This window comes from Colletotrichum aenigma (genome assembly GCF_013390185.1).
Source record: "Colletotrichum aenigma strain Cg56 chromosome Unknown KSG_Cg56_contig06, whole genome shotgun sequence".
Taxonomy (NCBI): Eukaryota; Fungi; Ascomycota; class Sordariomycetes; order Glomerellales; family Glomerellaceae; genus Colletotrichum; species Colletotrichum aenigma.
The window spans coordinates 3,617,737-3,633,670 of NW_023500912.1; the positions used below are offsets into that span (position 1 = coordinate 3,617,737).

Consider the following 15,934-nt stretch of genomic DNA (forward strand, 5'->3'; position numbering starts at 1 on the left):
CACAACCGACTACTGTCTTCGGTATCGTCCACCACACGTCCGCAAGAGACCCGAACGTAGACCCGAACGCCTTCCGAGGGCGACTTGAGCACAATGGCGGAGACAGATCTGGCGGGGGCCTGGAGTCTGCGAGGTTTACCAGAAAATTCGCGCTATAGTTGACTTCGAAATACCCGCCGACCCCGATTTACCCAGTCACAATTTGCTTTGCGTATACCCCATCCTCATGTCTCCTACGGAAGGGGGTCGTCAGTCCTCGGCCAGCCAACAGGGGTTTAGACAACAGAGCGGTCACCTAACGGATCCTCTATTTTATGCATAATCTAGCCTTGGCACTGCCGTTCCGCTCACGGTACTGGTCTCTGAGGCAAATTGCTAATGTTCGATAGTCTCTTGAGTAACCCTTGTTATTGGCGTATTCGCCCCCGGTGACCTTTGAAAAGTCTCTCTGTGTGGCTAGAGCTGCTCCTGATTGGGATAGCTCTATCAATTGCCGGTATTGTCACCGCGAAATATCCGTCGCCAACTTCACCCAGTCTGCCAGAAATCAGTCGGTCGTCCAACCACCAATATGTCGCATTTTCAACACCCACAGGATGAGCTTTTTTGCATTCTTTCTGTCGTTCTCGGGCACTCAATGCAACTCACTGGCTGCACGCCTCATGTGACGGCACAACGCTCTGAGCCGCCAGCCCGGCTTGTCTGCTGCCCAACCTCGACCTCACGCGCGACCATTTGATAGCTCTGTTGCAATGCCAAGTCCGACCGACATAACCTCCTCCCCGCCGACCGCTGCATCAACAACATCATTGTCAATCAACTTCCTCATTTTGATGTCGTCGCACAAGCTTTCTGGGATGGCCGATTCATGTCGCCACATGGCGCCATTTGTACTCTCCTTCCCCTTCTTGCATCGTCTTATCGATTTGTCTCGCTCGCTGCAACCAACATGGCGTCTTCGGCTGCATATTCCAAGTTGAACGGTGTTCGCCATGGCTTGGACCCTGTGGAAGTGGCTGGACGTCGACCGGGGGTGCAGCTTGGTACGTACAGCTTCTCGAAGGAAGCCTCACGGCTTGGCCGCATACACGGCGGTGCCACACCATCGACCTCCTGGATCACCGAAGGCCTTGCATGCCATTTAGATGTGGAAGGCCTCGAGATCGAGCAGCTCCATCGCGGGGATCTAGTAGTATATAAATTGACGAAAAGCCCATGATGAAGTGATCTTCTTTTCCTCACCACGCTCCCCTCTTCTCTGAGATTCCCAACTCCAATCCCAGCATCTCGGTCAATCTTTCATCATGGTCGGCTTCAAGCGCTTTGCTATCCTCGCGGCTGCGGCCTGCGGCTTCGCTGCTCCCGTCGAGAAGCCCTCTGAGTTCTCTGTCCAGACTGTTCCCAACGGCTGGATCGTCACCCTCAAGGAGGGCGTCTCTGCCCGCGACCTCGACGGCCACTTGGACTGGGTCAGCCAGCTCCAGAGCCGCAACCTCGACAAGCGTGCCTTCGCTGGTATCGAGCGCAACTACTCCTTCAACAAGTTCCACGGCTACTCTGGAAAGTTCGACGATGCCACCATTGAGGAGATCAAGAAGAACCCTGATGTAAGCTTGAATGCAACCAAACAAGCTTGAATCCCATGCTAACACCCACTAGGTCGTCGCCGTTGAGCGTGACCAGATCTGGACTCTCTTTGCCATCGTGAGCCAGACCGGTGCTCCTTGGGGCCTGGGTACTATTTCCCACAAGACCTCCGGCTCTACCACCTACGTCTACGACAACGCCGCCGGCACTGGCACCTACGCCTACGTCGTCGACTCCGGCATCAACACTGCCCACACCAACTTCGGTGGCCGTGCTACTCTCGGCTACAACGCCGCCGGCGGTGCCCACACCGACACCCTCGGCCACGGCACTCACGTTGCCGGAACCATCGGCTCCACCACCTACGGTGTCGCCAAGCTCACCACCCTGGTCTCCGTCAAGGTCTTCGTCGGCAACTCTGCCTCCACCTCCGTCATTCTCGCCGGTTACAACTGGGCTGTGAACGACATCACTAGCAACGGCCGCGCCGGCAAGTCTGTTATCAACATGTCCCTTGGCGGTCCCTCTTCCACCGCCTGGACCACCGCCATCAACTCCGCCTACAACGCCGGTGTCACCACCGTGGTCGCCGCCGGTAACGAAGCCCAGAACGCTGCCAACGTCTCCCCTGCCAACGCTGCCAACGCCATCACCGTCGGTGCCATCACCAGCACCTGGGCCATCGCCTCGTACTCTAACTACGGCACTTCCCTCGACGTCTTCGCCCCCGGCTCTTCCATCCTCTCCACCTGGATCGGCTCCACCACCGCCACTAACACTATCTCCGGCACCTCCATGGCCTCCCCCCACGTCGCCGGCCTCGTCAACTACCTCCAGTCCGTCGAGGGCCTGTCCACCCCCGCCTCGATCGCCGCCCGCATCAAGGCGCTGGCCACCCCCAACAAGATCACCGGCACCCTCAACAGCTCCCCCAACCTGATCGCCTACAACGGTAACGGCGCCTAAGCGTCTCGTCTGGGTCCCTCGTCAAGAGGTATAGATCGGGGACTGCCGCGGGGTTGAGGTACGCGACGAGAAGACGTTCCGTGTGGTACGCAGAATGCCTCGCGGGCAGTCTCCCAAAGGTTATCAGCTCGCTCTATTTTTCAATTTGCATATGAAGGAGTTGGGATCCCCTCTCACTGAAGGATGTGTGGGCGCGCTGGCCTTTTTCTTTTTGATGATGGAAATGAATGTTTTGAGACTTCATACCCTTTGGGGACCTGTCTTGGTCACCGGGGTTTCCCATTTGCTGAGATTTGGCTGGGGATGTGCTTGATAGGAATAATAAACTTGATGCATCAGATCCGTTGTCGCAGTGACCAATGCTTGGGTGATGTGATGATCCCGTCGGGATGGGAGGCTAATCAATTGACTGCAAGATTGACAGTGGGCCAAGACGGTGCAGATCGAGGGTTTGAGAGATCGGATGCTGCCATCTCGGCGGGGAGGGGAGAGTTGTATCCATTACTCTCGTTGAATCTTGGCGATCTGATGATCATGTGGGATGCGTCTTGGCGATGGGACTTAGTCAAAGTTCCCACGGTGTAAATCATCTTCGACATGCTGGACTGGATAACCATTTTCTTTGGGGTCTACACCCGTCTCATCTACCAAACGGGTTTCTTCTCCCAAATACTTGGTGATGACAGGTCAACGTGACTTGATCTTCACATGTCTGTGTTGTAATCGAGGGATATGAGAGCATAGGGAGCATTGTCTGTACAGTTTGAGGCGATGATCTGGTTCGAGGCGGAAACAACTTGCCCTCGTGAATTAACTGGAATAGACCTCGCCAATATTACCTCTAGACTTTTGCGTTTGGGGAATACCTAATGGCGAGTGCTGCAGCCGGGATTAATCTGTTAAGGAGGCGATTCTGGCAATATGGTCTGAAAGTTTTATCAATCGCTCTAGACAAGGTGAGGCGAATTCTCTCGATGCAAAGTGTTAAATAGCATTTCTGTTATACTCCAAAGTTCATCCAATCCCACCATAAGCTAAGGTGTTGATTGGATCCGATGTTCAAGCAACTCATGTCGCAGCCTTCTGTCCCATGACAACCTCACCAAGAGCCATGAATGAGCCAGTGTGTTAGGATCAACAGTGTGGATCAAACTGCGACCCAGTAAACGACAAGTCCGACGTCATATCAATAATACCCCCAGTCTTCGTCTTCTTTCCTTCCTTCTTATCCTTCTTATATCCGACTCTATGCTTTCTGGTGGTCTTGGAAATAGACCTCGGAGGGGACCCGCTACGGGCGATGGTGCTGGAGGTCTCGTCGTCATGACGTGTAGAGGGGGCATACCTGGAGATCCGGAACGAATAATTAGTACATGGAGCGAATTAAGAGAAGAAAAGGAAAAAGCGGGAGCTCACGAGGATTCGGGTGTCTTGTCCTGTTAGACCATGGCTACTTAAGAAAAGGTAGCAGATGTCCAGACCAGAGGCAATAAGACGTTCCACGCTTCCGGGGTGGGAGAGAAGTGCAACCAATCTAAAGAAGGGAAACAAGATTTCGTTATGTGCGAGTAAGGCCAAAGATATAAGGTTAACTAAAGGAACGGTGTGAATCGGTCGATGGATAGCATAGTGAAGCAGGTGGTCTTCAAATGCGGGAATTCTATCTTATTTATCTTGGGATAGATATGGAGACGTACACTGAAAGAATCTATGCCTGGGAATTGCCTTGCCTATAGTGCCTCATAAGGTGTTGTACTCAGCCTGCCTCCGTTCCATGGGTCAGTTCATAATCGCAACGCCTGCGAGTTCCGAAAAAATCATTCTTGGACATTTCTTGTCACTAGGCTCTCGAAAAACCCTCTGGTTATTGCTGAAGCCTCACTTCTTAGCCCCATCTGATGGCGAGGGGCAATCGTTGCTCACCTTCGGCTGTGACACAGGATCTTGTGAACCTATCTATACCTGATAACACACGTTACCCTCAGGTCGTAATTTCACCGTCGATCAGAAGCATGGGAATCAATACACTTCGATGTGTTGCTATATCTTAGGGGAGTATTGTAGTCGTCACTCATAGCTCGTGTGCGCGGGTTAGGTATCTGCTGCTCATGAGGTGTTGCGAGATCTTTTGTTGATGATGTAAGCAAGAAAACTGAGCTTTGTAGTCGTTCGTATCTCTCTGGTATACGTGTCTCTGCACTATGCAGATGGTGAGCACTGCAGTCCGTTTGCAGATGCGAAGAAACCAAAAACGGACGGTGAATCTCTCTGCTACAAACGCTAGCTGAGTGTAGTGCTGTGGCTGCTTGTGGCGACTATCAGCCAAACTCATCCATAACATTCCATTGGCCAGAAGAACGCGGTGGGGAATCTCAACTCGTTCTCTAATAGGGTTTCACAATTTGTTGACGCAACGCAATTAGCTAGGATGCTTTCGAAAGGGCTTCCTCGCCTGTATGCTCGCAACCACGCAACCTTTCTCTCCCTTGGATCTACCCATTCTGTTCTTTATCTAATTCGCTCCCTTGCGTTTGAGAGGACCTGCACACTTTTTCGTCTGCTTCATTTCACCACTATGAATGCTTACAACTCTCGACGATACAATGCCGCGAACCGGCGTTTCGGTCAGATCCCGAACAATATCCAAGTGCAAGAAGAACACGCGATACTGCGGAAGAAATGGAACATGCACGAGCGCCGGCTCCAGAAGCACTGGGGCTCACTGAACCAAGACCAGCGACGCCAGTGCATATTCAAGCTTGAGGAGGGCCAGAATGTGCCGCGACACCCCGAGGACACGAGCCACGGCGGTCCGCTATCTGCACTTGTGCCCGATTGGAACCTCCGCAGTCTGACGGATCCTGAGGACAACCACCTCCTCGAGCTGATGGCCATGCGTGCCATACCGGACCTGATTGATCAATTAAAGGGCAACGACAGTAAATTCATCAAGATCGGGATGCATCTGCAGGAACTCCGCGTCAAAGGAAACTTCAAGGACGCCTACATCATGTTCATTGACGGCGAAGATTATGGACAAGCGGTGCGAATCCCACCGTCCAAGATGGCCGAAATTCAGTGGGCCACCAGTACGGGAAATCTGCTTCCCCGGGATATTGGGGAGATGGTCTTGTGCCGCCAATTGTTCCTTCTACAGAGGCTCAACGACATGGCGAATATGCTTCTTGGAGAGAACAGACCTCGGGAGGTCGAGCCGCTTGGGCTCGATTGGTTGACCCGAACTTTCCTCACCAAGACCTCCAGTCAGCCGGCTAGTAACACTGCGGTGCCTACTGCAGATGCGGCCGTCGATGCACTTGAGCAGGGCATTCAAATGCTCCAGGTTCCGGGGACTCGGGGTGCTCCTCAGACCCAACCTGCGGCCAAGAAAATAAGAGAAGAATCTCTCCCGGACCCCAAGGACTTGATTCGCGACCGCAAGATCGCTCACGAGGCGTACCTTGATGCGCTCGCCTCTCGGCCGGCTATGCTTGCTCGGGAAGTCGCTGCCTGGTTCTCCAGCCGCCCGGAGCTTATCGCTGATGAGAAGGGAAGGGCCCTCCCTCTCAAAGCCGACATGCATGCCAGCAGCGCCGTCTTGGATGCTGCTCAAAGTGCCATCAAAGCCGCCGCGATCTTCTCTTATGCGGATCAACTGCTGAGTCGACTTGATGACGCAGGCTCGGACAAGCTGCGGCGATCGATCATTTTGCAGGAGCTATCGAATGTTGCGCATCTTGACTACGTTCGACTCCAGTCTCTGCTGAAGCGGCAGCTAACCAGGGACTCTAAGCTGTTCAAGCGTGTGTCGAACGGGGTCGATGCTGTGGGAAACCCCAATATCAAACTGAAGGGCAAGCCGCAAGACGTTCAGTCGAGCGACCCCCCTCTTCACATCCTTCTTCGACTGTGCCAGCCGGAAACGACCCCGCAGAAGGCGCATGGATGGATTGAACAGCTCTCGAAGCTTTACCTCAAGACCGACTTTGACAAGTATGGAGCGACGCTCCCACGAGATGCGTTTGAGACGATGGGCTTGCTGTCGTTGAGCGGGGCCGTGAATCTGTCACTGGCACAGAAGGGGCCGGTTCCTTCGCGGAAGAAAGCTCAGTTCTTCGTCACCCGGGCTCAGGAGCTCGAGGCCGAGCTCAACCGGCTCAAGAGCGATCTTGGTTCCGTGCTCACCAAGAAGGCTCTTGACGATGGTCTCATTGATGGCGCATTGGAGAGACTAGACGAAATCATTGTCGAGAAAGTGGGCTCAAGACTGGGTTTCTTGTACGAGGACCTGATCCAGGACAGCTTTGCGTATCTCGACAAGCAGTACGATCACGCCAAAGCCAATGGTGAGACCGACTGGACAGCACTCGCAGTGGAGCCCCAAGAGCCTTTTGAGAAACTGGTCGAGAGTCGCAAGGAGAGGGGCAAGTCGCGATCATCAAGCCGGTCTCAATTCGATATTCTCTCCAGTGCTAGGGAGCCCGTACCTGCTCTACCAACCATCAAAGTTGAATACGAGTGGATGGTTGAGACGTTCAAAAGCTTTATCGGAAAATCCGAACCGCGGGAAGCGGCCGACTGGCCTGCGTTCAACTTGGCGATGAAGGAGTTGGGATTCAGGGTGATCCGTACGGCAGATGGATTGAACCATGCGTTTGAATCGTCCAAGTTCGGGTGCAAGCTTCTTATGGTTTCTCCGCCTTACAAGGGTAAATTCGAAGGATATTCGGCTCTTGTGCTCGGTCAGCGGCTGAACAAAGCCTACGGATGGGCTGAAGATACGTTTTACGAAGAGGATCCTGGGAAACAGATAGATGAAACTTAGTCTCGACCCGGCTCTGAATCCGACCGGGAAAGTGAGGATTGAGGTCTCGACATTACGTTGTCGGCTAGCACAGTGTCTGCTCCAATATAATTAATCGAGTTGTGGCGCTGGAATTTCGCGATGATATGACAGCAGCAGGCCAAGCTGTGTTGCCTCGCGTCAATCGATCTCGGTCCAGCTCCCCGAGTAGAAAGGTTTCCATTAATGCTTATGGCATTGGCGCATGTGACCGCTTTCAACTGTAATTGAAGTTGTATCAGCTAACGTCTGCGAAAATGGGGAAACGGCCAGGGAAGTACCGGAGAGTTCCCCGTGCCCTAGCCTGCTTTCCCTGATACTTGGTGACCAAACTTGTGAACTTTGGAAAGAACGAACGGCGAACTTGACAAGAAGCAAGAGCCTTCGATGGTTTGTTTGGTCGTTCCTTCCCAAACCATCCGCAGTCAATATTGCGTGTCACGTGGCCCACCGATGGCAACTCCCAGTCTCTCATTCACCCCTGCCCTCGACTAAGGTACCTTAGCCAATTTCTTTTCACCTCAGACCTCAATCAGTTGCCGATTCCTTTTTGTTTCTCTGGGCCTGGGTTAATCGCTGTAGGAAAAGTCTTTCTCCTTGACCTACTTTCACCCACCTGGACACCAAACGCTAGACGATCGGCTGCCCACATCTCCTAGGGATCGTTTGCCTCCACGACGGCTAATCTTTCTCAGGTCTCCGCCTCCCTCAAAAATTTCTCTCCCAACTTCCAAACGCAAGATTCTTCCCTCCTTCTACAACTCCACTTCCTTTCGTCTCCTCGTGCCTTCCCACGTTGACAAGATGGCAGACCTATCCGTTAGCGATGAGGCGCCCCAAACAGTCGCGATGGAAGGAGCGACCCAGATTATCGACATGCCAGACGAGCTCATTCTCTCCATTTTGGAAGTCCTTTGTCGCCACTGTGACGGTCGAAATGGCGGAAGTTTCCAGGCCGAACGCGATACCCAGAACGCACTCATCTCATTCTCAAAGACCTGCTTCCGCTTCCATAAGCTTGCGCGACCCCACCTCTTTCACCACGTCTGCTTCAATTACGACTACCTCGAGATTCGAGATCGTCCCTGGCAGGGTGTGAAGCATGAGAAGGCCCTGTTCAGGCTTTTGAGAACTCTGGCTGGCGACCACGTTCCAGACCCCGACGCGCTGGAGGCGGCTGGCAAGCGGAGCCTTGCAAACGGCATCGATGACTTAGCCACCTCCATCAAGCACCTTGAAGCTAACCTGACCCCCAATCTGCACATTGAAAGCGGCAAGGTCGGCAAGATTTGGAAAACTCCCAGAGGGGAGGCCGTTGGATTCGACTGGCTTCCTGAGGTTCTCAACCGTGCCACTAAATTGGAACATCTCGAGCTGCACATGGAGCTTCCCCTCATCAAGCATGGTGGCTTTATCTGGACCATGGACCGGTACGGCCGCGCCAAGTACGATTCCATCAAGACGCTCAGCCTCATTTACCGTGGCGACTGCTACGACAAGATCAGCCAATTTGATCTCAGGGACACGTACATGATCTTCAACCGCTGCAGAAATCTTACCACACTCGAAATTCACGGAATAGGAGGTGTAGGCGGAAATTTCCTCCACGACACCGACCACGTCATCTCCAAGCTCAAGACTTTGCGCCTGACAAACTGCTCCTTGTTGCTCGACGACATTGAGATTCTCACCGCAGGCATCAAGAACTTGGAGAGCTTCACCCTCGGCCGCGGCGAGCTCCGCAGATTCCAGCTGATGGCTGAGCGTGGCCACTATCCCAGTTCCACGATAAACGACCAGATTTCCCCCGCAAATCTCGCTGTTGGCCTGGCGCGTATGTGCGCCCACAGCCTGAGACATCTCGAGCTCGGTCCCTTCGAGATGAAGTTTTGGGAGAGCCGTTGGCACGGGAAGCCCTTTGAAGGTGAGGCCGAAAGCCTCGACAACATTCGACACGACACCATTACTACCCTGCGTTCCTTCGAAAGGCTCGAGCATGTTCAGCTTGCTCAGGACTCTATCCTCGGCGTCCCCAACATGTGGACCTCTCGCTCTTATATTCCCGAGGTGTGGCCAGGTGACGTAGCTACGGAGGAGCAACTCGGGATGCGTCGCATCGACACCAGCTTGCCTGATCCAGACGGCACTCGCCTAGTCAGCATGCTTCCGCGTACCCTCAAGTACTTTCGGCTTACCCATGTCAATAACAATCTGGCACACAGCCTGCTCACCTTTGCCTCTGCCGTCGCCGACGGAGAGTTCCCCGCATTGAAGGAGGTATCCTTACACGGCCAGGATCCCCTCATGGAGCGTTGTCGGTACGGCTCCCGATTCCAGATTGAACTTCTTTTCGCTCTAGAGCGGCACTGGGACTTCTTAAGGAACCACGTCCTCGAGAAGATGAAGGGATTGCTCGAGCGGGCTGGTGTCAATTTCTCCTGGGACGCGATGGGAAGCAACAGTCCCGCTGAGGGATGGCCCGGCAACCCGATGTTACAGTCCTTAGGCATGGAGCCAACCCCTCCCATGACTCAAAGAGAGGTTGCTTTCAGTGACTTCAGCAAGGAACGCCGCAACAGGTCTATCATGCTGCGGCGAAAATACGCGGCTCTGGGATCCACTGGTACCCTAGAGGAAGACAACGATCCCCCGGTGATCGTTCTGTTGCCTGGTGGAAGAGAGCTTCACTTGAACAGTAGAGGTGAGGCACGTTTGGAATATCGGAACCGCGATCAGTGGGGAAACCTGGTTGATGAAGACCCTGTTCAATCAGATCCTGACTTGGATTGAAAAGGACTCTGCGAGTTACTGGCTGAACATGTGAGTTTGGTGTTGTTGAATGGAGGAAGATGGAATTGCATTCAGTCAAGGACAGAACGCTTGTTGATCAATGTACCTATGGAAGATTCATTCAGTCAATGTGTCTTAATTATCTTTCAATTCTCACAGAAATTGAATAACTTCCGCCCGATCTCCCCTGTCAAAGTCAAATCACACTGTCAACTCCTCCGCAGCCATGTTCATCATTTAGCGACAGGGCCGTAACGGATGGAGGAAAGGGGAAAGATATCAGAAATGAGACGCTACTCAGCATGGCGACCTATCAAAGTCGGCGAGTCTACGGAACCGTGGACAAGGGCGATGGAACAATCAAGACAATGGACTGGGAGTGGGTGAGCGATAATCAGTACAGAGAAATGGAAGAAGAAGTGAATGAGACTATGAAAACTATTCTTTGTGTATGGAGGCCCGGGAGAAGCAACGAGAGCCATCGACTGACTTATCGGGACTCCAGACCGTGCAATGCGACAAGCTGACCGCGAGTCCATCCGTTGGGCCGATACACGCCCGAAGTGCGGAAGGTGTGGGTGTTCATATATACTTATCGAATCTGGAATTAATAGGAGGCAGGCCTGCTAGCCTTGGCGGATGTTTATGAGCAACAGCAAGGATGTCAACGTTACTCCTCGGAGCGCAGCCTCCGGGCCGGCAAGGGGTTGGCGACGGAGATTCGTGGAATGCGCCCCATATTTTCGCCGGCGCTCGGTGAGGAGATGGACTTTGGTATTAAGTTATTGGCACATTCCTTTTTGATGGAGGCACAAGACCAGGTTGCGAGGAGTTGCGCGGAGTTGTAGGTTGGTCTTCTCACGTCCTAGTTGAGTTGTAGTTATGAAGCTATTTAAGGAGGCATGAAGTGAAGTTTTTTCTTTCAACATAAGAGACCTTTCTCAACCAGTTTGCAACTGCAATCATTGTTTTCGTCAATTCTTAGTGCAGGTTGAGCCAGTATGAAGTTCTCTGCGACTCTTGCCGTCCTTGCGGCTGCATCAGCTGAAGCCCACTGTTAGTCTTCTGCCCTTCAACATCACTAGACAAGAGACCAAAGTCTCGAATCAAACCAGCCAAATCTCGTATGATGCTAACTCAATCGATCAACTTAGACACATTCGGTCGCCTAGTGTATGGCGGCACGACCTATCCCGAGTGGCAGCACGTCCGCAAGACTTTAAACTTCTACTCCAACGGCCCCACCGACGGCGTCTCGTCGACGCAGATCCGGTGCTACGAAGCCGATCCCGCGGACAGGGGTACCGTGACCACCATCCTGGTCACCGCGGGCTCGACGATAGGGTTCGCGGCAAACAGCGTCGTGGGACATCCCGGGCCCGCGAGCTTCTACATGGCCAAGGTTCCGTCCGGCCAGACGGCAGCAACCTGGGACGGCAGTGGAGCCGTCTGGTTCAAGATCTACCACGAGCGCCCGACGATCACCAGCAGCGGCCTGGAGTGGGCGTCGTACAGTGAGTGTCCAATTTTTTAAATCAGTTCTCCTGAAATTTGAAAATTTTCGGGTCATGTTGTTGTCGGGTGGGTGCGATCTTCGGAGGCGGGGAACGATGAAAAGCATATGGTTTCAAGAAAACAGACATTTTAGATTTAGTGGAGAGTTTGTGAATCACGCTGTAGGGCTGAATCAGTTCGGTGCTGATGACGATTTGTGTCGCAGACACTCAGGTTCTCTCGACCAAGATACCATCCTGTCTCGCCAACGGAGAGTACCTCGTCCGCGTTGAGCACCTGGCCCTGCACGGCGCCGCGACCGAGGGCGGAGCTCAGTTCTACATCGGCTGCGCCCAAGTCTCCCTCTCCGGCGGCGGCAGCAAGACCTTCTCTGGCGTGTCGTTCCCCGGAGCCTACACGTCGACCGACCCGGGCATTCTCTTCCAGCCGTACTGGCCGACCCCGACCAGCTACACAAACCCGGGCCCCGATCCGATCAGCTGCTAAGAGGAAAAAAAACAAAACTGGGGCTCCTGCGTCGCTCCCCGGTTACGGGTACCGTTCCTCCGCTGTGGTGCAATGAATCAGGGTGGCGGTATGCATGCATGATGCCGATGCCGGTGTCACAGAGATAAGGCTCTCGCGCACCCGCTTAACTGCTGACAGGGGCGGGCTGGAACAATCCGGATTTTCTCGGCGTGGCGGACCATCATCTCCTTAGTTCGCGTCGTTTTTGTTGAGGCGTGCTTCTTCTGATCGGTGATTTAGGGAGAAAATTTCCCTGGTTGGGGGGGTCCGCGCGGCCCGCTTGGCGAGTTCGGACGCCACGGGAGAACGACGTGATGTCAGGAAATGCGGGGAATTCTACGTCATTACGCTAAACTGTGAAAAGACGTGGTGGTGCAAGGGTCCAATTTTCGATCGTGTTCTTGCGGCTGGGCTGCGTGTGGCTCCTTCCACTGTCGATTATGATCTGTTTGTCGTGTAGTGACAATTTATTTCCCTATTCTGAGTGATTGACTACTGTTGGTGTGGTCATTTTGAGGTAATCCGGGGGATCTGCTTCGTTGAAATTAATGATCGACCCTTGCTGATGCAGCTTTCGGCGCCTACTGCTCGCTTCGCTAAGATCAGTTCACCCCCTCTCATGACATCGCTGTTGACGATAATAACGCCAGAGTCGTCCGCCCTTCATCACGACTCTCGTCATCAAACAAGACCGAAAACAGAAAGACATTTCGAAGAAAGATAATGAAGATGACGACAGTAACATTGGAAGATTCAGATGCCCCGTGCTTCTCTCACGAGAGCTTCCTGGCCCCGCCGGCTGTAGAGAAGCAACCTTCAGGGATCAAAAGCCCTCATCGGCAGAGAAGCCCAGCGCGCCGCTGGAATGGTGATGGAAAGGGAATTCAGGTGGACATCGGCACTCGTTTGCGCGAATATGTCGACTGCTTGAACAACAGCAAATGGAACGTCATCGGAAACCACCTCGCCGACGAGCTCACCCGGAATGGCCACTCCCAGACGCGTGAAGAGCACATCACCCGCCTCCAGGGTCGCACGAAGGGCCTCGCCGGATTCAGCATCAAGATCGATACCATGCTCGTCGATAAGAAGGCTCGCGCTGTGGCCGCGAGATACGTCAACCGGATGACGCTGGTGGATGAGAGGGTGAATGCCGACCCCGTGGAGAAGACGATTGAGTTTGACGAGCAGTGCTTCGTGTGGTTCAACGAGAAGGGCAAAATTTCGAGGGTTGTGACGATCCAGGACAACGACGGCATTCGTGCTCAAAATCCCACGGCAGAGATGACGCCGAAGTTTCTCACGCGGAGCATGCCGGATAAACCGGTTGACCTACGCTCGCTGTACCGCGCATACGTCACCAGTATGAACCAGCGCACGATGAAGACCGAGTTTCCTAAATTCTGCAGGAAAGACCTGCGACACAACAACAGACCATTCACTGTCCAGGACTATGCACGCAACCTTGATATGAGCCACGAGGTCGTTGCAGGGCTTCATTTCGAGATCCAAGAGTTGTTGGTGGACGAGGAAACTCAGCAGGTCGCCGCTCGATTGCAGCTGACAGGAACGCCGACGTCGATGTTTGCGGGTATCCCTCCCAATGGAAAGAGCATCAAGTTTAACGAGCACTGCATGTACCGATTCGACAAGGGCAAGATCTCGGTGGTTTGGGCGACGATGGAGCTGGACGTTGTAAGGAAGCAATTGGAAGCCAGGGCAGATCGGAGGAAGTCTTCCATGTTGGGAATCAATTGAGAGAAGAAGTTGGAAGATTCGTGGAGGGAGCAAACGTTGGTTACTGTGACTACTACCTGTACGCTCTTCGAAGTTCGACAATGGGTCGGCGGCGTTTCGGTCTGTGGGAGAATCTTCGCGGCACGACGCGCTATTTTCTAGAGGTAATTCACTCGTCATGGGGACTGATCATCACCCTTCCCTTTCACAGTTTTTGTTTTAGACTGTACAAATAACATCTTCATCCACATGTTGAAAGCAATATGACTACCTACGCACAAACTTTGAACGATTTCGAGGTACCGTTTTTGAGATTCTACGGACGGGGTCCCTCGGGTAGACTAACATTCCTCATGGACTTCGGGATGTGCCGCCTCATCCGTAAATAACTATGTGCCCCTCTTTAAGATTTCTATGATCAATGACGATTATCATTGTCAACTGCTGATGATGCGAGGCAGCACCATTCCTACTAGGTACCTACCCAACCTCACCCCGATGTAGTTGGTGGTGGCTGAGTACCTACATAAATAAAGTCGGGTATTGAAGCAAGTCTCCCCAACTCACAACTACATTCATGGTTCCACTTTAACAACATCCGGGATCATAAATGGCCCCAATGTCGACAAACACACCCATTTCGGTTCCATCAGGCCCCCTTTACGACCGTGATGCCATCGTTGAAAGTATCAAGCAGTGTTTCGAACTGCTTTCGCGAATGGTCTCGTTCAGACCCGAGTGCATAAAGAGCCCCCTTGAGAACGGATGGAGCGATGACGAACTTCCCCTTGAGAAGTTTCTGATCTTCGGGTTCAATCATAGAGTAGTTGACCTATGTGATTACATCTCGATCTCGCTCTCTCCCTGACCGAAACTGACAGACTCCTCGAAAAGAAGTGCGACAGTTGCCATACGTGGAGAGCGAGAAGCCGGTCTACCCATTCACGCAGAGCATAAGCTACCTTAAAGACTCACATCTCTTCTCGGAACCCAACAGCGAATTCAGAACCAAGCAGCCACTTGTGCTTGAGCTCTGGCCGTTGGAAGGCAAGAAGATTCCAGAGGGAATCGTCTCCTTTCAGGGCAGGCGGACGGGGGCTTAGCTATGTGGTGGCTGCTCGACGCCCGCTATGGTAATGATGATGAGATCCCGTGGGGGCTATCTGAGGCTGATTGAATGTGCTTACCATAGGCGAGGTCACTCTTCATGACGCGTACACACACGTGCCGGACGAGGAGATACCCGAGGACGAGCCCTGGCGGACGGATAAGCCACGGCCGGCTGTAGAATACTTCAAAGAACTCAGAGAGTCTGATCTCACTTGAGATGATTCCGATACCAACGCACATACCTAGGGAGACTGGAAATTTTGGCGAGTGGAGGATTTGGGAGAGGAACACCGGCACTGGGTTCATGTAAGTTTTGAAATTGGCCGGTGGTTATTTTGGTTTTTAGTTACTGATTTTATGGATTGAGGAAGCTCAGAATATGTACAGCGAGTGTGGCTGGCCCGACAAGCATTGGTTTGATTAGTCCAAGTGTCGGACTTGACTGAAGAAAATGTTAAAGACACGTTGGAGCATTTTAGGCGAGAGGGGGACTTAAGAGATAAGGAATCACTTATGGAAAGAAATAGGCGGTTGAGAGACATAATCAGTATTTTTTCTTGGGACACGACGTGTCTCAGAAACACCCAGTAGAAGGCCTAAGCCATCTTTTCTCTTAGCTTTTGCAGACTATCCTGGCCCTCGCCGACGCAGCGAACATCATTCGGAAGGTGATCTAAGACGTCAGCGGCCAGTCTGAGCACATATGTGCATGCGTCGTATTGCATGCTCTTCTCGAGGTACCTGGTGTGGATTATCTTGCTCAAAAGCGAGACAGACTCAGCTATCAGAGCGATCCAAGGGCTCATTGAGACGACACATTCTTCTGAAGGAGTATAATCCTGCAACCTATCGGCGCGCGTTCTGTGAGCCGTCGCGGCT

The 15,934-nt window shown here is 52.9% G+C and overlaps 5 protein-coding genes across 5 annotated transcripts; all 5 read left to right on the plus strand.

Moving 5' to 3' along the window:
- Nucleotides 1-1,304: 1,304 nt before the first annotated feature.
- On the plus strand, nucleotides 1,305-2,553 carry prb1-1 (Alkaline proteinase; the record flags this gene model as incomplete). Its single annotated transcript, XM_037325217.1, has 2 exons — nucleotides 1,305-1,607; nucleotides 1,660-2,553. The coding sequence occupies 2 exons, from the start codon at nucleotides 1,305-1,307 to the stop codon at nucleotides 2,551-2,553; spliced, it is 1,197 nt and encodes a 398-aa protein (XP_037176331.1).
- A 3,178-nt stretch (nucleotides 2,554-5,731) lies between these two features.
- On the plus strand, nucleotides 5,732-7,378 carry CGCA056_v009971 (uncharacterized protein; the record flags this gene model as incomplete). The annotated part of the gene is made up of 1 exon (XM_037325218.1): nucleotides 5,732-7,378. The coding sequence occupies one exon, from the start codon at nucleotides 5,732-5,734 to the stop codon at nucleotides 7,376-7,378; it is 1,647 nt and encodes a 548-aa protein (XP_037176333.1).
- Nucleotides 7,379-8,200: 822 nt separating this feature from the next.
- On the plus strand, nucleotides 8,201-10,186 carry CGCA056_v009972 (uncharacterized protein; the record flags this gene model as incomplete). Its single annotated transcript, XM_037325219.1, has 1 exon — nucleotides 8,201-10,186. The coding sequence occupies one exon, from the start codon at nucleotides 8,201-8,203 to the stop codon at nucleotides 10,184-10,186; it is 1,986 nt and encodes a 661-aa protein (XP_037176384.1).
- Nucleotides 10,187-11,187: 1,001 nt separating this feature from the next.
- eglD-15 (putative endo-beta-1,4-glucanase D) lies at nucleotides 11,188-12,187 on the plus strand (the record flags this gene model as incomplete). The annotated part of the gene is made up of 3 exons (XM_037325220.1): nucleotides 11,188-11,242; nucleotides 11,341-11,700; nucleotides 11,907-12,187. 3 exons carry the CDS (start codon nucleotides 11,188-11,190, stop codon nucleotides 12,185-12,187), a joined length of 696 nt encoding a protein of 231 aa, XP_037176396.1.
- Nucleotides 12,188-12,937: 750 nt separating this feature from the next.
- On the plus strand, nucleotides 12,938-13,966 carry CGCA056_v009974 (uncharacterized protein; the record flags this gene model as incomplete). Its single annotated transcript, XM_037325221.1, has 1 exon — nucleotides 12,938-13,966. One exon carries the CDS (start codon nucleotides 12,938-12,940, stop codon nucleotides 13,964-13,966), a length of 1,029 nt encoding a protein of 342 aa, XP_037176399.1.
- Nucleotides 13,967-15,934: the final 1,968 nt, after the last annotated feature.